General features: G+C 39.1%; 1 protein-coding gene across 1 annotated transcript in view; it reads right to left on the bottom strand.

The window, feature by feature from the left end:
- LOC139691882 (metabotropic glutamate receptor 2-like) overlaps positions 1-25,917 on the bottom strand; it is a 637,823-nt gene that overhangs the window by 20,819 nt on the left and 591,087 nt on the right. Inside the window, exons 3-5 of the mRNA XM_071589811.1 lie at positions 8,553-8,723; positions 4,698-4,842; positions 2,906-3,048 (exon numbers count right to left, since the gene is read on the bottom strand). Coding sequence (XP_071445912.1) covers positions 2,906-3,048; positions 4,698-4,842; positions 8,553-8,723 — 459 coding nt within the window. The remainder of the gene's footprint in view (positions 1-2,905; positions 3,049-4,697; positions 4,843-8,552; positions 8,724-25,917) is intronic.

Genomic DNA, 25,917 nt, shown 5'->3' on the forward strand with positions numbered 1-25,917 from the left:
AGTGTCCCCATAAACAGCATCCAACTTTGCTTTCATCTCGTAGCATTTCTTCCCATCCAGAAACGAAACGTGAATTACTGAACGATACGGCTCTTTTTCCATCTTAGCGAAAATCACGAAACACATCTTACTCCAATGGCTGCCAAATCCAAACTAACCTTTAAATCAGTCTGAAATTTGTTTCACAGTCGTTTGGCAGCTGGCAGCACACGATGATAACATAACTTCACTCAGGATTGCCCTTTGTAGTCAAACACGGGTACTTATTGAACCACCCTTGTATTTCTATAAATTATTTATCATGTCTCCCTTGAGTTCAGGAAAGCATTTCAGTAATGCACCAATTTTTGATGACAAATTATTTGTATTTTAATTCTACTCCTACTTTTCTTCAGAATAGTAGTATACTTCCAGATAGGCTTGGGGGCTTAAGTCTATTCGGGTGAAATAAATAAAAATATACTTTCTACTTGAGTAAACAAGGATTTTGTTCCTAAAAGAGGACTGGCATGCTGTCATCATTGAAAGAAAAAATGGGTGGGATACACGTGGATTAGAGGGATTTATATTGAATAAAAGGCAAACTTATAAATGAAATAAAATTATTGACGAGGAAGGAAAAAAATAATAGAGTATATGCCAATAGGAAACAAGTCCTTGGATTACTTTCATGAACTGATAGTAAATGTCTCAGCTCTGTTTTTAGTTCTTAATTTATCTCTTTACATATATGATAATATGTATTTCAAAGACAAATATCAATTATTTTAGGTTTAAATTAAAACACAAGTTAACATTTCATCATATATATCTATCAAGATGGAAAAGAATTGAGAATTATTAGAGAATTGAGTAATAGACTATGGTAAAAAAGCACCTCGCAACTTAAGCATCTAAGAAATAGAAGAATCTAATAGACATAGAGAAATATCTATTGGTGGGGAAATATTAGCATCCTTCCTTTAAAAAATGTAAGCTAGCTGTTAGCAGGGGTTATCATTATTTGGTACCCTACCATTTATAGGTTTAGGATGGACACAGACTACCTGATACATTGTGTGAAGGAGTTATGAAGTTAAAATGTTAACTGCTATTACAGATAAAACAAGAACTAACAAATGAAACTTAGATATATTTAGGGAAAATAAGGAGAGAATGCCGAAAAAACATATGGTTACTTGACTCTATGAAAGTAAATGATTTCCATTGAATTTCAATTTAAATTTTTAAAATTTAAATATAAAAAGATTTTAGAATACTTTAATGGTCTTGAATACTGAATTGGCTATGAGGTAGCTGGGATAATTAAAAGAATCTTAATTCCCTGGACGTAAGCCAGTAGTCATTTATACAAATCACTGTGGGATTTTGAGATCAAGTTACTTTTTGTACTAGCACTGAATGGTTTACATGAAGAACATTAAAGTGCTGAACAATTACTCCATTTAAAAAAAAAAGTCTTTGAAAAAAACGCTTCCATAATAACCATATTTTGATAATAAATCTGTATTAAGAATGTTGTCAAGAAGATCCAATTTACTGAGGCATGGAATGAAAATAGTTCCTCTGAGTCATTCTTAACTGTTGAATTTCAGCCAACAAACCTCTAGCATTTGTTTGTACATTAGCCAAACCTTGTTCTTTTGTCATATCTGGTGGCAATTTCTGTGTCTGGATAAGTCATAATCCTGGAATACTCAAGAAGAAGCTTTTCTTTGCCCAAGAATGTAACACTTGAAGGAGGAGGCTTACATTTATTTTGAACAAGTATGTAACCATTGTTAACATTTCCAGGAGACTGTTTTACATGCTCACTGAATTTATCTTTGGGAGTACTCGTAGCATGCTCAACTGTAGACACAGATCTGAGATTATTGAAAACCTCAGATGATGTATCTCAGGAGAAAAACCTTTATGCATTGGGTTACAGTTAAATGGGCATTCAAAAGAAGTATCATCAGTGGAGATTTCCCTGCAGGCATTTTAAGATTCACTCATTCACCTTGATCAGAAGCTAAATAAGTTTTAACAGAATCACCAAATGTAGCAACCCTCATTCTCATCAATGAGGATTCTTGGGTTGTGTTAAGATTAATTAGCTCTTAATTTAAAAATTCTATGTCAGCCACCATGCTAAAAATTTTGAAAGCCAAGCCTGGTAGGAAGAATAGAATAGCTTCCTAAATATACTCAAATAATACTTTTTGTGTTATACTTTTTAGTACAATCTATGAAAAAATTGATCACATTTATGCAAGAGCCAAATGAAAATGTACAATTATCAGGTATCATTAATGTTGCAAATTACATAGAATTGAGACCCTAATTCTGATCTCTCACAGTTAAACTAGAGGGAGTTAGTTAGATTGTCAGCACACAAAAACAGAAAAAAACAAAACAATTCACCTATATGTTTAGTAAGTTTTACAAGATAGTAGACAAAGCAGTAAGGACATAAAAAATTGAGTTAGATAAAAAAGCTTTTGCCGACACAAGCCAGGTCTCGGTTCTTTTCCCATGCCCCTTGGCCCAAAATATGCTCCTTCGAGCCCAAACTATGCTGCATCATAGAATGTCTGCTAACTTTTTTTTTGGTTTTAGGGTGTTAAACTATGGGTGTGTCTTATATTTGCAGGTGTCTTAGAGTAAAATAAATAAAGTTATACGGTAAAAATGGAAAAAAATAAATAGTGCTCTTGCATATGGCCAACTTCTTACAGTTCAAGGAGTAAGGAGTAAAGGAGTTATTCTGCACAGTTCAACACTCACTCACTGACTTTTGCCAGCACTTTTGAAGCAATGAATCAATGGGAGCCTAGAAAGAGAAAATTCCCTTTGAAATAATCCCAATTTGCACAAGAACTGAATTAAACAAAGATAAGGGTGAAAGAAAGGGATTCATTACCTCTGGTTCATTGTGGTCAGAAACTAGCGACCGGGCACTCCAACCATCAGACCCGATCCACCAGAAGCTGCCTGTGGCATTGCATCTCCTCACGGCTCTCATTACCCCAGCCACCTCTTGGTCTGAGCCAAAGATGATGGCCCCTGTCATAAAGAAGAGGAGGAAATCAAATCAAATTTCTCATAATAGGCAGTGAAATGAATATGAAATGCATTTCCCTCCAAATAATAATAATTTTATAATGAACTCTTCTTCTTGATTCATCAAAGTTTTCCATATAGTTTTGATCCTTTCATCCAGAATCATTAGACCAACAAGAAGTACATTAAAATAATTATATGACTAAATGACACTATGATATGTTTTAAGACTGACTAATGCATAGTTTATAGCTCTTGTTATACCAGGTCATTGCCACCTGGCTTATCGCCTAACAGCAATGTATCCTAAATAAATAAATAAATATTTCTCACAGAACATATGGAAAATTAACTTTAAGAATAAATTTTAGAACTTAATGGTAAAAAAGTTTTATGCCCTTTGAAAACAGTTGACATAGCTTTTGTGCATTCATCTTATTCTATCAGTTAAAATACTTAGATGACAGAAATGATGTATCCATATATTACTATTCCTTCATTAAAAGTAGTTTTTAGATCCTGTTTAATATCTTATCAAGCCAAATAGAGATACTAAAAGAGTTTATTTTAGCAGTACAAACCTAAAGTTTCAGAACATTAAAGAAATTCATGCTCTATTTATAAGCAATAAACTCTGAGTGTACTATTAGTTTCCATGAAGGCATTAAAATTTTTATCTAAATCAATGCATTTTTGGAATATAATGTGAAAGTTTACTCATTTGAGCTTCCATTTAATCATTTAAGATAAAACATACTTTTTTTAGATCTGCTGTTCACTTAAACAGAACACCATTTTCTTCCTTAAAATAATAATTTCAATAACGATATCACAATTAAAAAATAAACTAACATATTCCATTATTCCATTGTTGCTTCCTTTACTACATGAGTATTTTAATGGTTTTCTCCTTTTACGGCTCGATATGATATTACAAATTGATAAACATAGATCAAGTGTCAACTCTTTCTTGCTGCTTCATCCCTTATACTCTTACTCTTCACATATTTACTGTCCCTTCTTTATGAACAATGTCAGGATACCCTTAAAATACTTCAATTTTGTGGAATGTGTTAACATTTCAGCATAAAAAATGGCATCAAGAAATTTCAACAATTTGACATCTTAAATTAAAAATATGACTAAGTGCGGGTCATGGTAGCCCCGGGGTAGTGTCGGTCTACTGACTGGAGGGCCTAGGTTTGATTCCCGGGCAAGACCCTCTGGGCACCCTCAGCTTCACCCAAGCTATGTGATTTTTTTGGGTACCAGATCTTCCTGAGAAATCATAACCAGCACAAGGAAAGGATCTGGCTCCCCTAATTACTCTGATTCATGAACTTTACACACCATTGGGCTGTGCTGGGTGAACTCTACTATCACCTACCAAAACGACCTTTGGGTTAATTACTGTGTTTGTGATTTTTTATAATGACAATGATTTTTTAAGACTCAACATACAGACTCAACTTGAAATACAGATTAAAGAATTAGGCAGTTCCTTAAATAATGCAACTATTGCATTTTTTTATGATTCCACAACAAACTTCAAAGTTGATTACAGAGGTAGTATTGAGGTTATCATTGAATTGAAGATTATGCTATTAAATGATGGATTGTGATACATGAATATTCAGACTGCCCCAAAGTACCTTTGGCACGTGGCTTGGTGAGCAGCTTCAACACGATTGAGTCATATGCTGCTTCCTCAGCCACGCCAGAGTCCTTCACAAGCTTCTCTTTCACTGCTATGCAGATGCCATGGTGGGTTAGTAAATCTTCCAGCTCTTCAAATGCCTGAAAACGGAGTATTTATGAGTTTGCAAGAGCAGTGCCTCAGTTTGTGTTTAGCACTCGTTTCACCTGCATCTTAGTGCCGCTATTGATCACACATTTTTCCAAACTTGTGTTCACACATTTATTTTTTATTTTTTGTGCAAATCTTAATAATATTCTGTGCATAGTTTTAAAAATGTCCCCAAAAAAAATCCGCAGGGAGACAGGCATAAAAGAATAAAAATAACAGAAATGAAAAGTAAAAGCAATGCATAGTAGGAACAAGGGGTGCGCTTGACTAATCTAGCATGAATATACAATTGGTTTATGTCAACAATTTGCATTTTCTTCAAGAAAAAAAAAAACAAAATTAAGGAGATAGATGCTTCAAAGAGAGTGAAGAAGTTCCAATGCAGGATAATTGGATTTTGGCATTCAATATAACATTTAATTACACTTTAATCACTCCTATGGTGCAGAAAATGGAAATCGGAACTTTTCATCTTACATTCATGGTTAATCTTCATTCCAAATTAACAACCAAATGAGAGCTATAATAAAACTGCGAATCAATGAATTTTTAAAGAATGATTTGTTCACTATTTCAAATTTATGTCTTTACTGCCCATTATAATGCAAGTGCTAAGCAAGTTGAGAGTATACCATAGGCATATCCTCCAAAATATAGAATATGTGCACACTGTACAAATGCACAAAGGGCATACCCTCAAAAAAGATTTAGCACTGTTAAAGCAAGCATTTTTAAGGCATAAAGTTTAAACTTTCAGGGATAAAAATTTTGCCAAGTAGATGGATTCACTGAGGGGTAATAAAGGGTTCACTATTGGGTTCACAAAAGATTTACTACAAATAGGACCGAAGTTATAATACCAGATGCTATCATAGAGACTGTGACAAAAGGCTTCTGCCCTGATGAATGCTTCAAAGTTAATGAATAACTGATCGTAGCACTTTTCCACTCGATAATTATCAAGTGGAAAAGTGCTACGATCAGTTATTCATTATGTTCGACTTCCACCACATCACGCCTGAAGCTACTCAATTTAAGCTTCAAAGTTAATCTAATTACAAATCTGCATAAAATATAGTAAGATAATAAGGATACTTAACACTTATTCCTGATCCTGATTTTTTATGTACTATTCCCAAAGTCAATATTTCAAATGATTTTACAACTTACTACAATATTAACGATCCATGCTGCTTCTGGGAATCACAGTTGCATAGGTTGATTGTTAGACAACTGTCTTGCCCCCAGTCCTGGAGACATCTTCTCGTTGAGGTGATCTGCGATGCAATTTGGCCGCTATAGGCTCATGCATAGGAGGTGCTGGCTGGCTTGGTTCTCTGGCTCTGATTGGCTTTTTCTTGGTGGTGAATAGTTTTTCATTATTTCTTCCGCTTCTCTAATGAATCTCGGAAAATAATGTTTCTCTCTTGCCAGCACTTTTACTTGGTCAAATTCAATCATGTGTCTAGGTTCTGACCTCGCATGTTAGGTATATTTAGTCTTCAGGTTTGGGCTGACATTGCTGATTTTTCTTGTTATGGAGAACCTAGTTATTACGTTACAAGGTGTAATCAAAGAAAGACCGGACTGACTTTATTCTGCGCAAACCGTTCAATGAATCGAAACGAAACAAAGTGCGCCATCTAGCAACACATCTGATGACTAAAACGAGAGGTGTTGTGTTTGTTTACGTCGAGTCGTTACGCAGCAGCAGGGGTACGTGTCTTAACCTGTTCGTCGCCACGTGCACCGCAGCAATGAAGGAGCTAGAGGAACAGCGTTTGTGCGTGAAATTTTGTTTCAAACTTAGCTAAAGTATTACGGAGACATTCGCAATGATTTAATAAGTCTTTGTTAATGAAGCTATGAGTCAAAGCCAGTGTTTTGAGTGGTATAGTCATTTTAAATCGGGCAGAACCTCGAAATATGAAGATTTGTGAACCTTCGGGGCGGCCTTCCACTTCGACATACCCCAACCATGTCAAACTGGTGAACGATTTGGTGAGGGAAAATCGCTGTTTAACTGTTATGGAGATAGTTGAGGAAGTGAGCATTAGTTTTGGATCCTGTCCGACAATTTTGACAGAAATTTTAGGTATGACGCGCGTCGCATCAAAATTCGTCCTGGGGGTGCTGACTGATGAATAGAGAAAAAACGTGTGGATATTTGTCAGGAACTCCTGGATCGAGCCAATGCCGACCATCGGTTACGATGGTTTCTTAAAACCATCGTAACCGATGACGAAACCTGGGTTTACGCTTATGATGTTGAGACAAAGGCCCAGTCTTCTCAGTGGAATGGTCTTCATTCTCCGCGACTGAAGAAAGCTCGCATGTCCCGGTCCAATGTGAAGGTCATGCTGGTGTGTTTCTTCGATTGGCAAGGGATGATTCAATACGAATACGTCCCTTAAGGTCAAACCGCCAACAAAGATTTCCACTTAAAGGTTATGAAGAGCCTGAGGGTCGCAGTGAGCCGAAAGAGGCCGGACATGTGGAGAAACAATGCACGGTGTTTCCACCAGGATAACGCGCCGGCTCACACAGCACTGATTGTGACAGAGTTTTTCGCCAGAACCGGAACTTCCATGATCCCGCAACCACCCTACTCTCAAGACGTGGCTCCATCAGACTTTGTTTTTGTTTCCAAAGTTAAAATTAATCTTGAAAGGGTGCCGATTCGACTCTATTGCGGACATTAAAACTAATTGTACAGCTGACCTGAAGAGGATCCCTAAGGCGGCTTACCATGCAGGGTTCAAGAGCTGGAAGAAACGTTGGCAAAGGTGTGCACGTCAGCCAAGGCATTTACTTTGAGGGCGACAAGTTCGATTAAGATGCATCCGTCGAAATAAACAAGTTATAAAATCAGTCCTGTCTTTTTTCGATCACACCTTGTATGCTTTCATATTAGCTTTCTTACCATTTCAGCCGTTACAGCGATGTACTGGATGATAGCATATGCCGTCGGTTTTTCCTTTTCAGGCTTCTCTTCATTCTGTTTCTTCGCCAGAATCCCATTTTCCGGCAGCTCCTTTTCTTTCTTGGCAAGCCTTTTTTGGACCATAAGTTCCGGGTATCGGCTATTCGGCGCTGTGATCGGGTATCGTTTTTCCGATGGAAGCGATGTGGCATCGGAGATGATGTAGACACAATGAACTAGTGTATTGACTAGTGAGCTCTTCCGGGCGGGATGGTTGCGTGATCGCGCAGCCAAATACCAGTCGGCATGGGTTTTCTTGCGATACATTGCATGGCCAAGGCGGCCATTAGTTTTTCTGCGAACGGTAACTTCCAGAAGCAGCATGGATCCTTCATCAGATTGACATCGCGGAAGCCTTAGGATTACACACTATAATATAACTTAAAACTTAGAATACATTCAGAACATTTTTCAATAGCTAAAAAAGAATACCTATTTCATATGAAACACAATATTTTATAATAATTTAAACATTTAAGTTTACAATAAATAAAAGCGTCAGAGTTTTATTTGAAAATAAGATAATTGAAATATATGTTTCATTAAATTAATGATAAATTTCAATGTATTAGCAAGGAATATGCTATAGAGAGCAAAACAGGATGCAACCCATCGAGCATCCATATTGTGATGCAGTGTGTCTGGGTGGATATTTTCCATGCACTGAACAAGTCTTCATCTGCACAATTAGGCATGCATATCTGGTCATCAACTCACCTTAATGCCATAGTTGGATTCTTCGTACAGTATGGACACATATGACCAGTTCATTCGTCTCACGATCTCCACCATGGCTTTGACCTGGTAGTGATCTGATGGAATGGTCCTTGAGAAATACTCGAATCTCTGTTTGTTGCTCAGCTCTGGGCTTGTGGAAAAGAATGACACCTATTGGATGAAAAAACCAGGGTTACTTTGGAATAAAACTTTCCAATTAGCATTTTCATACATTGAATGGGGTAAATACCAATGTAATAGAGGAGGCCCATTTGAGATAGTTGTGACCACGACTTCATTCTATTGAAATATTCTATAATTCACTTTCACATTTCTTTTGTAAATACAATATATATATATATATATATATATATATATATATATATATATATATATATATATATATATATATATATATATATATACACATCTCAATGGCTCTCATTTCGTCAACTGTACATTACTCTAGAAATATCACTCTAGTAATCCATCCATAGACATAAAACATCTTTATATCCTCTCTTTAACTCTCGCTTTATATCCTCTAATTTTGTGTCCTCGCTGTTGTCCTAATGCTCTAAGTTCCTATTCTTACTAATTTGGTCTTCTTTATGTTGCTGCTGCTGTATCAGTTTTGCTTTGCAAGGATATAGACAGAAAACGACAACGACTACATGTACTACATCTACCATCACCTATCAAACCGACCTCCGGGTTGATTACTGTGTTTATATACAATATATCCCACCATGGACACAACCTTGACGTGGTGGAAGGGCTTGTGTGTTCCGATGACCCTGTGCTGGTGGGAGCAATGATAATTGCTCCTGGTAGAAAGGATCCATGCCAGAAAGGTCAAAAGGTTAGGAGCCTGATGAAAGGTAGTCCACGCACCGTCTGTTCCTCAGTGAGGTGGCTGTAAAGGCATCTGACCCCGGTGGGGCGGCAATTGAGTGATGATGTCATGTTAAAAAGCACTACTGAGGAAGGCAGTGGGAAACCACCTCAATTAAGAGAAATGAGAATATTAGTCCCTGTAAACATAGACTTGCCGGGCCGATGCTCTAACTACTTGACCTACCAAGGAAAGGTAATTTACACTAAAATCTGTGGGGGGTTAATGCAACCAAATGCCCTGATTCTTTTGCCAGGAAATGAATTTAGCGAGCATGGCGTAAGGCAAGTCGAAAGATCCATGGTTCAAGTCCTGGCCAAGGATATATTTTTGCTTTTGTGACCTGCTCGATTCCGTCTTCCCAGCCTCTCCTGTGTTTGCCTTTAATACGTGTCTCTATCGCTTTTCCTAACATCTATATCCATGTGAATGACTACTTTTTTAGCCTTATGGTGGGTTTTTCATATATGGTCGCGGTAGTCCCGGGATCGATTCACGGGCAAGTTTCTTCGGGCACCCTCAACTCCAAAGCTGTGTACACACACACTAATGGCTCCAGAAATCTAGCGAATAGGAAAGTGTGTTTCCAGCAGTCAATTTGAAACTTAGGGAGGAATGGTCGCAACAAACAACTCAAAAATCAGTCGGCAACGGTGACGTAGGTTCCTCACGAGGCGCTCGGCCGGCCCGAACGCGGGAAGTCTAGAATCTCCATGACAAGGAGCCGCCGTTATTTCTACACCCTACCTGCTATTTGAACGGCAGTTCAATGGTCCACTTCGCTCTCTCAGGCCATTCTCCGCCCCCATTCATCTCCCTCCGAGGGATACGACCGCTATATCTTCGGCTCAAGTTTACATTTCATTCAATTTATTTTACTGAACGTAATGAGGTCATTCACGTCATAAGATCGCAAACGTAATGAGGTGATCATATTTTTTAAATTAAATTTGAAATTGAGATAACAAATCACCTAAAAAACATGAATTAGGGGTGCCGTCAATGAAATTTATATTTTTTAGATTTAACATCAAATACAAGAGATTTGAAAAGGGATGGATGCTATGAAAGTAGATTTGGCAATAATGAATAACTGATCGAAGCGCTTTTCCACTTGGAAAAGTGCTTCGATGAGTTATTCATTATTTTCGACTTCCACCACATCACGCCTGAAGCTACTCAATTTGTTAGATTTGGCAAGTTTTAACAAGTAAAAAAAGGAAGCCATGCCAGGAAGCAGCTGCTTAAGTTCAAAGACTTCATAAAAGGGTCGCGGAGGCGGGAAATATCTTGAAAAAGGGACAGCAAATCAGCTAAGGAAACAATAGAAACGGCAAATATGAAAAGAGGATACTCGTTCTACATCTCCATTGCCATTCTCTTTTCTATATTTTGAGAATGCTTATTTTGAGACGTTCGAGAGAATCACAAAGATTTCACGAAGCATTCACATTACGACAGAGAATGAGCATTCACAAAAGATATAGCATTCTTCTGTGAAAAAGCAACTTTCAGAAATGTAATCAACAACGAATTTGCGCAGGTGTTTAAGGGCAAGGATTACTTTCATATTCTTCTGCGTCAAATGACTGTGGCGACATCACGAAGATAGGGAGATGAATGGCAATCGCGTCTATCAAATGGTTCCACTTGCGCGTAAATAAGAAATTCATGTATATATATATATATATATATATATATATATATATATATATATATATATATATCTATAGTCCATTATTTACGTCGAGTGTTAATCATTTACAAGCATCTGGTTTGATTATATCCCTGATAGAGTCCGCAAGGCGCAAATTTCGTTATATGATGAAATAATAAAGCTTTTTGATTTTAATTCTGTCAACAAAATATGCAACACGAATAATTTCCTCGACTTTTGAAGTTTGCTGCAAATAAAAAAATATATAATAATGCGGAAAGAATTGAGTTTTGCAGCGAATGAAAACATGTGACCAAATCCCTTTGTCACTCACATAGATTATATTGTTGGAATATTTCGTGACTCGTAATATCTGACCCTTAATAATTTCACCCCGGACCTGATTGTGATACAATTGAAGAATTTAATCATTTTTTTCGAAAGTACATTGGAATTAAGCCGGGTAGCATCTACATGAGAACTGAGATAATTGTCTGTAGGGTAAGTCATTGAATTACAAATTATCTAAATTGACATAAATTAAAGAATTTAAATAATGGTGTGAACTTTCCTTGAATGATAATATGTCTTATCAGTTGGAAGACAGAAAAGAGTGCCCCGCTCGTATAAAACTCTTCCACAATTACTCTAGGGCTTACTAAACGTTTCCAAATGCTGCAATGATGAAATGTTTTCTGCAATGACTACCACCTTCGCTCGTAATTTTAGTCATAAAATTGTTTTCCGCGTGTCAATAGCTGGAAGAGCAAACGCGGCGAGAAAACCGCACTGCATAGCAAAATAAAAACACCCAGAATGAACAGCGGACGTCGCGAGATTCAGGTCCCTTGTAGAGGCGATAAGCTATCCAATGCATCCTACATTGGTTCAGTGTTGCCAAACCGCTGAAAGACTCAAAGGAGTTTGCAGGGAAAAGGTCACAGACGACAAAGTGTGCGTTGAATTTGGCCAGAACTGCACCTGAATCATACAGGGCTAGATAAAGGCATGTCGTTCGATTTCACTTCGCGATTCAATTGTGCGAACATTGGCGAAGGTCACCTATGAAGGTTCTTTAGATATGAGGATGATCTGGGAGAATAAAATGGGAAGGAAAGGGAGACAAATGAAGTTTTACGAATGATTAAAAAACTTGTTGGGAGGCAGGAAAAAATGGGAAGAGTGACTAAGCGTGGTTGGAAGAAAGAAATGAATTGGCATTTTGGGCGGCACAGAGTATTTGATTTAATGCACCTGAAAATGTCTATAGTGCAACGCAGGAAATTTTTGTTGAACTATTAGAAGAGCTAAGCCACATCGAAAACCACGGCATGGCGAAATTGTTTTCGGAGTTTATCTAAAATATTTCCAACCGCTGGACTAATTTGCAATAAAAAAATTTACATGGCTGAAAAAAGCTCTGTTCTGTCACGGTTTTTCACTGTTGGGAAGGGTGCTTTAAAAGTCTCATTTTCAGGCTATCTTTATGGGTACGATATGAGAATCCCATTTTTCTTAATCCCCAGCTGAATCCGGTCGGGTGACCAAAGAGATGGTACGGAGCACCTCGCTTATTTTTCGTGACGCGTCGCACACGCGTCCTCCACGCTTCGTCGATCCCATCCCATAAGCTCACTCAGTGAGGTTCGTGGTTCAAGTTAAAGCTTCCTCTATGCTCCATTCATCTTTCCTTCGTTCCCTCAAGGTTCTATTAATCTTCCTCTCTTTTTCTTGCCCTGGACTTCGTTCGAAAATTTTCGTTCACGCTTGACTTAAGTTTCATCCTTCAGGGATCTCTCAAACGCATCTCTGTGTATAAAGCGCCAAAGGACTCGTACATCCGCCTCAACGGAAAACCAATGCGGTCGAATTCGCCGGAAACACAATTTGATGATTTCACTAGCTTTGCCTCTTAGCTCTTAAAGGTAGAATGATCACTACAATGAGGACAAAGGATTATTTTTTCTCGATATCCTATGAGATGAAGATGCTTAACGTAGAAAGAGAATTCTGTCCACATAATACGCCTGCTGCCATTACTGGTACATAATTATTTCATGGAATTAGCAGAAAACAGCAAATAAAATATTATTTTTCTTCGTGATTAATTACTGTCGCACTGAAATATAAGGAATATCTTTCCAAAACTTTCGCGATCAAGAAAACACGATATGGTATTGGAAGCATTAATATAGAAGTAAATAACTTCAACATACTCGAAAATAAACTTTCGCCACTTTTGTTCTAGATTTACTGACCAAATTACAAGGCAACCAAGGTGGTTGCCAACTTATCACCCCTGCTATACACAATACAAGCAAGGGCAGCTTTAAGGGTAAGATAGAGATCTAATTCTTAGAGGTGGATTTGGTTGGAAACCGAAATTTGATGGTGATAATCCATTTGGAATCCACTGTTGCGGGACAAAGAAATAAAAGTGTATTAACAAAGCCTTGTTTTCAATGACTCTGACAAGAGGCATACTAGTATCATAAAAAGTGCGGCTTAATTTGCAAATGTTCATTGTTTCAATAGTTTAAGGGCTATGATCGTACACTGGTATTAATCCATCCTGAGAAGGTAGACACCATCCTGGAAATCTTGAGAATATTGCATAAAAACCCAGGTCACCTGATGATGCCTTTGTTAGTTGAAAACTAGGTCGTTCATAATAAAATGTGTGGAAAAACAAAGCATTTTATTTTCCGATACGAATCGCTTCCACAAAGTGACGCCTCAAACCATTCTATTCATGGAAAGTTGTTTCCCTCACATTGATAACCAGAGGAGATCGAATCAATGAATTTCATGGAATCCGCAAAGCATGCTTGAGATCGGCAAGAGTTTTCCCGAGAATCATTATAAATGATAATGGCATTTGTTTCATATGTATAATCCTTAAACTAAATCACAAGCTATATTTTCGAGCTGATTCCGCATATGTAAGAGGAATAATTTCTTGAATAGGGGTGTTTACCGTTGGATATCCTTTTTTCCAAGGTGCCTAAGGTTCAATAGCTCTCGTTTCAAGTATAATAAACCAAAATCACATCAAGAGAGAGAGTACTAACTGTGCATTAGTTAGAAATATATCGTCAGAAGTCACGGTAAGCGTTGGAACATGTATTGGTAAATATTATTTCGAAATGGCTACTTTGAAATGTCTTACGCAGAGCTTGCGATTCCCTAATCCAGCACGAAACAGTTTTAAGTTAAAGCATCACTTGTCTATAATTTCATGTAAAAAATCTCAATGCACTTATACTGCGAGGCGTGGGCATTGACCTTTGCGCCTTTACGAAGTCAACGTCTTGCATATCATCCTCGCGCTACGAGTGGATCCCATTCTGATTCTAATTCCAAGCTTTCCAAATGCCTTGCGGGGTTAATTTATGCACAAATTAATTTATTTTGAGTCGCCTTCACACAATGAAAACGGCAAACGATCGTATTAAATATCTCACAGTTATATATTAATGAGAATCATTTACCGTTTTCGTTACATGAAGGCAACTTTTAAAAATAATTAATAAATAAACTAATGACTCTACCGTGCACCTAAATTAAAATGGAAATTGAAATCTTGTTTCAATATTGAGAGCATAAGTCACCATTACCGTTTACACTTCATATCGGTAATGCCGACGCATCCCGTTTAGGAGCGAAATGCTCTTGCGCTGCCAAGGAAGCCGTTTATCCTCACTTATAGTTATCGCAACACGGGCACTGAATGTGCTTCTCTTGATCCAAAGTGACCTTTTAAAAATCTCATCCTTCGCTTTGGGCGAAGACTCAACTGGGGAGTGGGGGGTTCCTTCACCGTGGGAACGGCACGACCTGTGAGATAGCAAGCCGGAAAAAAGGCCGTCGAAAAAAAACACTGTTAGAGAAACAATTATTGAATTTCATCCGTCAGACATGCTCGACAAATTTTGGACGAGCAATTTTTGGTGTCTATACAGTATAACATGGAATCTAGTTTAAGCAAATATTTGGAACAATTAAAGAGGGTGTTTAGCTCTGAAATTGTATCAACTGCTTTATGGACATTCGGAACAGTAATTTCCAACAGTAATTTTCTCATCAGAACTATATGGTACAACAAGTTTAACCTAATTACTGTATAAGTACCAATGGGACGTGTGAAAATGAAACAAGAGGATGGGGGGGTTCCTTTCTCTGTGCCGGTAATGGTTTCTCAGGAAAATGAGGTACCCGAAATATCACTCAGCTTGGGTGGAGCTGAGGGTGCCCAGAGGCGTCGCCCGGAATCGAAGCTGGACCCCCGGTCAGTATCCCAGCGCTCGAACCACTGGACTACGGCGTTTCCCACGGTATTATCACGCAGCTACAATCATTTCTCAAATTGCATATTCTGTTTTAATGATTTGAATAATAGTTCACACGAATTGCTGTAAATTATTCTTCCTCAATACCGATGTTTTCCATAAAATAATTTTCGAATTCTAGGCAAGAGCAGCAACCAAGGGAAGACTTGTCAAGCCTTAGAAATGTGGAGGCAAAGAGGAACTATAAACGGACGTCTTGCGAGTATCCAGGGAAGTAGTTTCGAGCAGCGAAGGAGAAGATGGGCGATAAGTGTATCTGTACTTTTTATTTTCAGAGTTTTTATCAAAAATTCTCGAAATATAAAATGATGCACTAATCGGGTATATTTGAGATATGAGGATCTGATGCAGACAGTCGTAGAGAGCGAAGTGAGCAGAAAGAGCTTAAGAGAAAGAACAAGTGTTAGAAGAAATGAGTGGTGAGTAACGTAAAATCAATCTTATGACTGATGTCCATCGATGACGATGATGATGATGACGATGAGCAAATACTCGAGAATTATCTGTAAAAATGAATTTTAAAATTAAAAATCATTTGAGAGTACTTGAAGGAATCTACGATAATGTTGCCCACGTAAAATGAGCATTTTAATGAAATTAGTGGGCACCTTTCGAATGAAGTCAACTAATATCCATATTTAACTCATTTATTTATAATACAGTTGACGGGGAATGAAGTTTTAAATATCTCGAAGTCACATATCAATCAGGATATTGTATTAAGTAAGACATAAATCTCTAATATATGTTTATCTAAAATGTGGTTTTACGACGGAAACTGATTTTACGTGCACACCACTCGACAAATGTTGTGCCACTAATTCATAACACAGTCTACCATTAAGTTTCCAGAATCTTAATTGTATTTTATATTACATAAAAGGGGAGTAAATGATGTTTTCACGGGTATTTCAGTTTAGGTTAATGTTTAGCACCAATTCCTCACTTATTCCCGATTACATTAAATTGAGAATTTTCATTTGAAGTGAGAAAACTCTTTCACAAATTTCATTTGTATCTTTACCGTGAAGTCCTGTTGGAATTATATAAAATGAGACAAATTTTTTTCTAGAAAAAACATATAATATTGTACTCCACAATATAACCGATTAAAAAAAGAACAGCGCTCCTAAAAATAAGCGTCTACTAAGAGCCAGGGGTTTATGACAGGCACCTTACATAAAGAGGAAATACTAGTGGAAACTTTAATATGAGGCGTAATTTTGTTTGGCTCGAAAATAGGCCCATTGAACTAAGAGGATAAGCGTGGATTGGAGGCTTACGAGAAGTGCGTGTGGTGACCAATGGAAAATATAAAATGGAAGACAAGTAAACAAACGATTGAGTTTTAGGCATGGTAGGGAAAGAGAGTGAAAATTTGAAAGAAGGCAGAACAAGAGGTTCCAGGAGATACTAAGAGGCAATGGGATGCTGAAAGGAGGGGGGGAAGGGAAAGCGAAGTAGCAGGAGGTAAAGAAGGGGTAATTCGGATGGATACAAGGAAGGCAGGAAGTATGCAGAACTAAAAAATTAATTATTGTATTATGGGGTTTGATAATGCTTTGCGCCACGTTAGGTAAGGCTTAGGAGTACAAGCATTGTGCTAACGCAATGGTCCATTAATGACATATCTACTACCATGAAACGGAAAACAACTACGTATCAATAATAAATTAACCGATGCAACCAAAAGTGATGGCAGTCCTAAAACAATCCACGTGACGAATTAAATGTGGAAATCTAAACAATTATACGCGATAAATTGATATTTACTAGTTATGCCTATTGAAATGAGAATATTATGCCATTTCACGTTAACTAGTTTTCACAGCATCTTCCAGAACTCCACTCCCTGGGAATTGCATAAGATTTGAGGGTTACGCAAATTTGATGTGATTATTAGGTGTACAAATTCGCAAGTCCAGCGCATATTTCACACGTGAAATTAACTAATTCCTCTCGCTAGGGAATTGGCTTGAAAAATATTTAAAATGAAATGATTTGAAGTCTCACATCCTCCATAATTCTTTCACATGAAATCGTTGTTTCGCATACATCACCCTCCCCCACTTATACCAGACGAATTTCACATTAAAGTTTTCACTTGGGAAATCATATACTCACTCCCCTTCCCTTCCCACCCACCCCAATCCCCGTTTTCCCCCGTCACGGGGATAGGGGGTGAAATCCTGGGGGTTAACTCTTAATATCACGGCGGAGGGAGGGAGGGATTGATGGAGGGGACGGAGGGAGGGGTGAATCAAGGTCCGTCCCTTTCATTAGCGCCGCCCCTCGGGGGAAAAGACAATTACTGCGAGAGTTTCCTCCCCCAATTATTATTCTTCGTCCCTCCCTCCCATCATGCAGCTTATATTACGGACCCTCACTCCCGAAGGAAAACCCCCCAAGTTACAAAAAAATAAAGAAATAATTCCAGCCCTTCGATCGCACGAAAAAGAAATCCTATTACAGCCCTCGCTCCGCTTGGAAACTTTGGAAATTGAATTTTCTTCGGCCGGTACTATGCCCCTACGTCCTTTAAGGAGAGGAAATCTTTCCCATCCCCCTTCAAATCCCCCCTCCCTGACAGTCCCAAAAAACACTTACCCGGTGCCCCTTCCCCCGTGTATGAGTATACCCTTCGGTCTCGTCCAAAACCGACGATGCTCATTTTCATGCGCTAATTAATTAACGTCTCTGTCAAATCTGACGCTCGCGCAACAATACGTAAGCGTGGCCATCGCCAGCGGCGTGATGAGTCCGCGGTGGGGATGTTTTACCCTTTGAACCTTCCACAATTCAATTGCTTGTACGGACTTCGTTAATCCCGTACGACCTTACCATTCCTACTTGGACATCGTGCATAAACGGCGCCACGCCGCGCTGTTTGAATTGCGCAACTGACATGGGGTTCCAGTGCATGAACGCCCGATGGTTGCGGTGTCACTGAATGGAGGTTCCGAGTTGAAATCCCGATTTCACTCCTAGAAAACACAAGATTCACCTTAGCTGCGACATTTTTCGGAGACCTTATGGTTGGAAAGAGAATTTTGCATAGGAAAACCAAAGTCTCATAATTAATAATGCACTCCAAACCTGTACGAGCAATTTTCGCCGGCCGAAGGATTTTGCAGATGGCAAGCTCTTAACCTATGAAATTAATCCAAAATTCGGGGCGATTATCAGTCATGGTCGTGTCCTAATTGGCCTCTTAATAATATGTACAACTAGTTTCCAGTGAATCAGACTGGTGATGGTCCAATTCATCTTTCCGCGGTTGCCATGGCGGAACACTTCGACATTTTAAAATTGGACTGTTCGCTGGAATGAGACGGCAATACAAGGGTTCTCACAGAGAAAAATACAGTCTTGCCTTGGCGAAGCTTTTTATCAAGCCCGTTTCTTAATATAATAAATCCCGCCGTTCAATGGTCGCCGCGTATTCACATTGGAGGCGACTGACTGAGTTCTATTTGGAATAAGTAAGCATTTCGGTGTAGGCAAACTTTTATGAAAAGTAAGACGATGACGGCAAACCCGCTCTCGTAATCATTTTCTTCTCAACGAAAACTGCCAAGTGGCAAACGCATTATCCGAAAGACTGCGCACTGCCATTGAAGCTCTCTCCACGCGACACTCAAATAAGGATAAGGAGTCTCTCCTTAGGCGGAATTCGGAGGGTTTCCTCGCCGGCATTGGAACGCCGGTTCTTGTTCAGGCAAGTGCCCCAGTCAACCAACGCACACACCCCGATCCCCAAGATCGAATTCTCCTTCGTGGAGCGTCAACCTTGCACATCCTGTCACCAAGGGTGTCACGGCGCCATTGACGGAGCGACCCTTTAAGTTTCTGAGGGGTCTCCGGATTGGGATGTCCCGAGGCGGGCGTCCGTCAATTCCGAACCGCGTGACTTTCCCTTCCCAATCATCTCCCCAATTCATCTCCGCCATACTGTTCACCGTCAAAAGTTTATTTGACTCTTCTTCACCCTCAACTTGAGGGAGGCAGTCGAGGGGATGGCGGGGAGCCTTCTAGTAGTTCACGGACCCATCGGCACAAGACGGTGCCAACACCACGAGAAGGCAGGAAATCTCGAGAGTCCTCTCAGATAAACACGGGCAGTAAACCAGTGCCTTGACTTAAATTTACCGATGGTGTTGCAGTTGTGGTGACAGAAAGTGCGTTGGAAAATATAACCCTTCTCCCGAAACTTGGCTGCTTTTTGGGAGGCTTGTAAACATTTATGATCCGTGTTTACGAAGGCACCTGTCTACATCTAGGTTTCTCTTAAACCTCCGAAATCTGCATAACACGACGCTTGATTCTGTGGTGTGCGGGCGGAAAAGAGAACACAAAACTCACAAACGCATGCGGCACCCGCACGATCTCTCACGAAAAAAACTTTTCCGGCAGGTATGGCCACATCGTACTAAGCCAGTGATACTCGGTAACTTTAAACTCTTAAGTGAATAAAAATTGTTTATTACGGAAAATAACCACTATATATTCCAGAAGTTGAATAAAAAAAATCATATTAAAGCTTGTTCATACCGCAGCGTTTGTTTAGAGTTCGGCGCGCTGCTGATTTATGTCTAATACAGCACATACAGGGTTCGTCCGGAAAATAAGTGTACTGATTTTTTCCCGCCGCTCCAGGCGCGCCCAGCACCGCTCTGACGGGCTGCGATTGGAGGGGGTTTTGTTGGCAAGCGACGATGAAAAAGGCAGTCGGCTCTGAGCTGTGGTGTAGTGAGGAGCTCTGTTAACGCGAACCTCCACGCTCGACCCACGTCACGGAACGCGATGCCGAAGTTTTTGGAGCAGCGTTATTCCATCAAATTTGCGGTAAAGTTTGGGAAATCGTCTACCGAAACTGTCGGTATGATTAACCAGGCTTACGGGGAGTCAGCCATGTCCAGAAACATGATCTTTCGGTGGCACAAGATGTTCGTGGAGGGCAGAGAAGAGGTCGACGACGAACCACGGCCTGGACGACCATCAACGACACTCACCGACGAAAATGTGCGAAAAGTTCGCGATGTACTGAACTCTGATCGTCGTCTTAGTGTTCGGATGATAGCAGAGCAGTGTAATGTGCCAAAAACGAGTCGCCCGCGTCCGACCAGCGATCAAAAACATCTGGCGGCTGCATCACGACAATGCGCCGTCTCACACCGCGCTTGTCGTGTCGGACTTCTTGGCCAAGCACGGCGTGGCAACGCTGCCGCACCCGCCCTACAGCCCGGACTTGGCACCACCGGACTTCTTTCTGTTCCCGAAGATAAAGAGGAGTTTGAAAGGAACGCGATACGGGACTTTGGACGCCGTCAAAGAGGCCGTGACGACGTGTCTTCGAGAGGTTCCCGATGATGCCTTCGCGGGAGCGTTCCAGGAATGGGAACGCCGCTGGAACAAGTGTATCGACTCACAAGGGTCCTATTTTGAGGAATATTAGCTTAAGATATGTAAAAGTGTAATAAATTTTTTTTCCTGAGCTCAGTACACTTATTTTCCGGACGAACCCTGTACTTACACGCGTAACACCCAATAAGTCCTTGCATGGAACTGCCATGGCAATTCGAACGAAATATATCAACTCTTTCACTACGCCACTCAACACCGCATTGATGTCATACTTTTACAGGAAACACTGCTCAAACCCCACTTCTCATTCCATTCACCTCATACGACGACTCAACCGTAACACACATGGAGGAGGAGTTGCTGCTTTAGTCCGTATGAGGTGTTTGCGGACTCGGAGGACTTTCGCGACTACGGGAGTAGAATAAGATAAGATGAGCTTCTCTCTTCCATATGCGAAAGACTGAGGGAAAATGCGTGGAGGCCAAGGGATGAGGGAAGTTGGAATGGAAGAGCTGCCACAATTAGTGGAATAGAGGCGGCACGAGAAAAGGGAAGAATGGAGAGCCACTACTAACATATCTCACGATTTTAATACTGATGATGTGAGGAATTGATACGAAGCCATTAGTCACATTGGGAAAATGAAGAAGTTGAGGTAGCTTAACGATATTCTGAGAGGTAGAGAAAGGCACGACCTTATTTACGGTTCCGGCTTTACTGTTTAAAGAATATCACCTCGGTAGGACGGCAAACATGTTTGTGATATATTTGTTTTATTTTAATAATGATGCCACATACATGATGCAGCATTTTACCGAGACTGCCGTCACGAAAGATCACTTTTTTAACATAGTAAGAGATATTTCCCGTCTTAATTAAAATACAATATTTTTCATTACACATTATCCTTCATTCCACGGGAAAATAAACGATTAAAATGTTTCTTTTGATTCCCCAAATTATGCCTTCCTGTATCCTTTTTGCCGAGAATCCCTCAATCAAACTGAACTGGAAAAAGAGCCAAAGAAATAAATGAATTTAAGTTTTCGACCTTTTCTCTCGAAGCCTTGATCAAAGGTCATAATTGGATTAATGAAAACGCCTAAAAAAACCAAGAGGCAATGGAAAGGGGCCCCTAATGTGTCCCCCTCACAGAACCTCAAATCCTTAATTATCTCAAGGGAACCAGATGCAATCAAAATCTCTCTGTCCCGCCTCGGATATTCTAATCAAGAGATCCGATACAAAAACGCTCGATTGAAACGTCTCGGCCCCACGGCGATAATTGAATTGCCACTGTGACCAGAGAGATTATCTCGTGAGAATGTTTAGTCATACAGTTTCAGGCAACATTAGCGACGTAATTATTATGAAAAGCGCACCATCGTCGGAAAGATAACCCATTCGACAATTTCTCATCTGTTTCCTCTGGATCATTGTGTGGCCTTCAAATGGCTACGAAACATTTCACGCACCAAAATGGAGGGCTCTCTCTCTCCCTATTAGGTGAGAATTCATGATTGCAACTTCCTTAGGATTCATTTCCACAATCAGCGTTTGACACTATAATTAGATACCGGGCGAGTTGACCCGGTTAGCAGCAGACCGACGAGCAGCGCGCGCCCGCCGGCAAACACGAGTCCGGAGGCTCGAACTCGGCCTAAGCCTTTACGCTGTGAAATGGTTTCCCTTAAGCGTTAAAATAACACCCATAATTGAAACTCAAAATCCGAATTCCCTGCTCTTACAAAGAGGTACTTGGACGATGATCATTTGAATGCATTACCTAAGCGTGAAAATTGTGTTTTTAAGGCTCAGTTTGCAAAGAATAAAATTCAAGCAGCGTATTTTAAGTTCAAGAAAAGTATGTTGATTAATAATGCCCGACTCAGCGGTACAAGAGTCACCAACTTCAAGGTCTGCTGGGTAAATCATCCTATGATACTTGCACAATCAAGGTGTCGGGTAATCTTTCCATGCACCGCCTACAGTATAAGATAAATGAATCTTGTTACCTGAAAACAGCATGGCCAGAGTTTAGTAAGGGCCAAATAAAAACAATCTGGGACACTTTTCAGTCGAACTTCTATGTTTCCAGATATTTGAAGCTTATTTGCAAGGTACGCGTTTAAGGAATTTATACTTATGCAAACATATATGAATAGTGATACAGTAACGTTGTTCGCCAGCTCGTATGGGGAAAGTGGATTCGAAAATTCGTTAAGATCATTAAACAGGCATTCCGTAATAAATCAAGGACTATTTTTTGCAGTTTACCTCCCAGAGGAAGTGCAAAAGACGAAGTGTCATCAATTTTTTTCAGTGAAGGTTATTCAGGTATGATTTAACTGGTACATACGCTTTTCATGCGAGAGCAACATCGTTGGCACTCACACAATGGACCGATGACTAAACTATCGATATCTATCTGCTTCGATGAATAAATTCAAGTACGCACAGGTTCTTGCTCATCAAAAGGCGAAGGTCATTTTTTGAACAACAGCGGTTTTTAGCGGAATCACATGAAGGAGAATTAATCTCTTGATTAAAAACCTCTCAACACATTTAACCCACGTTGAGCGAAGATCCTCTAAAATATAAAGAAAAGCATGTATATATTACCACTTTCAAATATTTTCACTCGAGGCATTTTCTGAACACTGTCCTGTTGAACGTCCGATTCGAGAAAAGAAAAACTGCTCATCAATCAATAGCTGTCGTCCACTATTTTCTTCATTACTAGAAAAAAATATTACCGTTTAACTGTCGATGGCAAAGGAAAAAGAATTCCGCGAGAAAATGATTTTAGAATGAAACGCCTCCGAGAGGAAATTATGCCTTTTATTGGATGCCTCATGGCTTATGATTTTGTTTAAAATATTATTGTTAAAAGAATAATAAACCGCAGAACTCAGAAACTAGTTAATAATATCCTAAAAATGCTGACGTTTTCGTCTAAAACTTATTCACTGAAGTTACAAAATAGTTCATATAGGGTCCTTATTCAGCGCTTAATAGGGGAAAATAAACAATTGAATTCGGTTTTAAAGCCATTATGAATTCTCCATGAAAGAAGTTATCAAATCAATTATTTATTCTATAGATTAATCGTCAAATATTTTAAATGCGTATATGATATAACGAATACGATATATGCATATGATCATGACTTCTACGCTCGAAGCAAGATATTCTCGCAACGGTATTTTTTCCAACGCAAGTTTTTTTTAACGTACATTTTACTTGAACTTCCAAATACTTGGAAATAATATTCGCAAGCGCTGATCTTTAAACGTTATCTAGAATTAGGAAGTAGACGCGCGAAAACACGCAGGTGAATGAGGAGGGAAGGTGAAAACACGCAGGTGAATGAGGAGGGAAGGTGAAAACACGCAGGTGAATGGGGAGGAATGCTAAGGCATTCTTCGTATTAATGGCTATAATATCTAATGGACTAAATTATCTCGAAATACACTGCTGGCTCAAACCTTTCGGATTCCTTCAAGACAAACAAAGGGTGTCACCGTCGTACATCTTTTCACTTTCCTCCGCGAGTTCCCACGTGCCGCTGAATACATTTTCAAATGAAAGCTTCGAAATTAACAGTCCCCATCTCCGCCCCACTGATACTTTTAGATGAGCGCCAATGACGCGTGATGATAACATTATGCGAAAAAAATACGCCGAAAAGAAAGGACCCGACAGCACACAATCACGTGACTTGATTAAAAATCGCCTGGCTTGTCAGCCAGGGGCGGCATCCACCACTGAAAACACAAGAGAGGCCGCTGCACATCTCCCCTTGTCTTTATGTTTTCCAGGTTCAAATATTAAACTTGCATCATTTATAGGGCTATATGCATGATGATAATCCCACTTTTAAGTCTTGCCTTCCGCTTTTCACGCGTTATAGAAGCAAAATACATTGTCTGCATTAAAATATAGCATGATCAGAAAATGTCAATTCCAACGGTTTTCAGTTAATCAATAAATCATTAAAAATATTTTCCATCAAAATTTAATTCCAGTTCTTACGCAGTTGAATTTTAATTTTTCATTTTTACCTTAATAAAAAATACATGCATGCATAACAAATTACAGTCACTTTTGTTCAGCCATCGTCCTTCTCCCGCTGAAACGAAGTGACGTTTCTACGGTCACACTTGAGTTGAAAAGCGTCATATATAGCTGTAACGTAAACCGTTTGCATAATTGTGAATTCAAAAGCATTTGTTTGAAACATTTGCATGAACATGTCACACTTTCACGCCACCGGCAGATTAAAATTTTTCACGCAGAAAATTTCGTACTAACTAGCGTGAAAATGTAATTTGAGCTCTTAATTGTAATTTTCTCTTTTATATTATTGCAAAACACATTCGCGTTCTTCGTGCTATTTTGACGTACAAAAGGACCTGAAAAATTCACTGCGGGCCAAAATTAGCATTTACCGGTCTAAAACAATAAACACCTTATCTTCTTGCTTCTTTTGACTGACTCGTTCAATTACACTCTCCTTTTTTTTTGTCAAAATCCTTCACCAAACAAAGGGAAAGTAGTTTAAGCGGTAATTCATGGAAAATAATTTTATATTATTCACAAAATACATAGTGGATTAATTTGTCTCCTAGAATAATTTTAAAAAGCCCATACAATTTAGTTTTCTACTGATTGGGTCCAAAAAATGGGCTAAATTTTAGCAATAATTGTCATGTTTTTGCATGAAGATCCCTTAAAGAAGATTATTTTGTTCTGTTGCTCCTTTCACCAGGCAAAATCAACCAACATGAGCTTAAAACGGTTTAAACGGTAAAACGGTAAAAAAAGCCTCATTTTTGGGGAATGGATCAGGAGTTCTCCTAAAATAGTTATGCAAATATATAATCATGAGTATGATCGCTTATGACTCTCCCGATCTTTATTTTTTTAGATGAAATATTACTAAAATTAACGCAGATATACCAAAGGAATCTGTGATAAAATACGACCATTTGAAATATCATAGTAACGATACAGAGCTGATACCATTGCTCACAGTATATATGCTAATGCCAAATGAAGCAGCGGAGTATTTGATAACTTCGACTGAAGACACATTTT

The sequence above is a fragment of the Hetaerina americana genome, unplaced genomic scaffold (assembly GCF_022747635.1).
Source record: "Hetaerina americana unplaced genomic scaffold, ioHetAmer1.1.p SCAF_4, whole genome shotgun sequence".
Taxonomy (NCBI): Eukaryota; Metazoa; Arthropoda; class Insecta; order Odonata; family Calopterygidae; genus Hetaerina; species Hetaerina americana.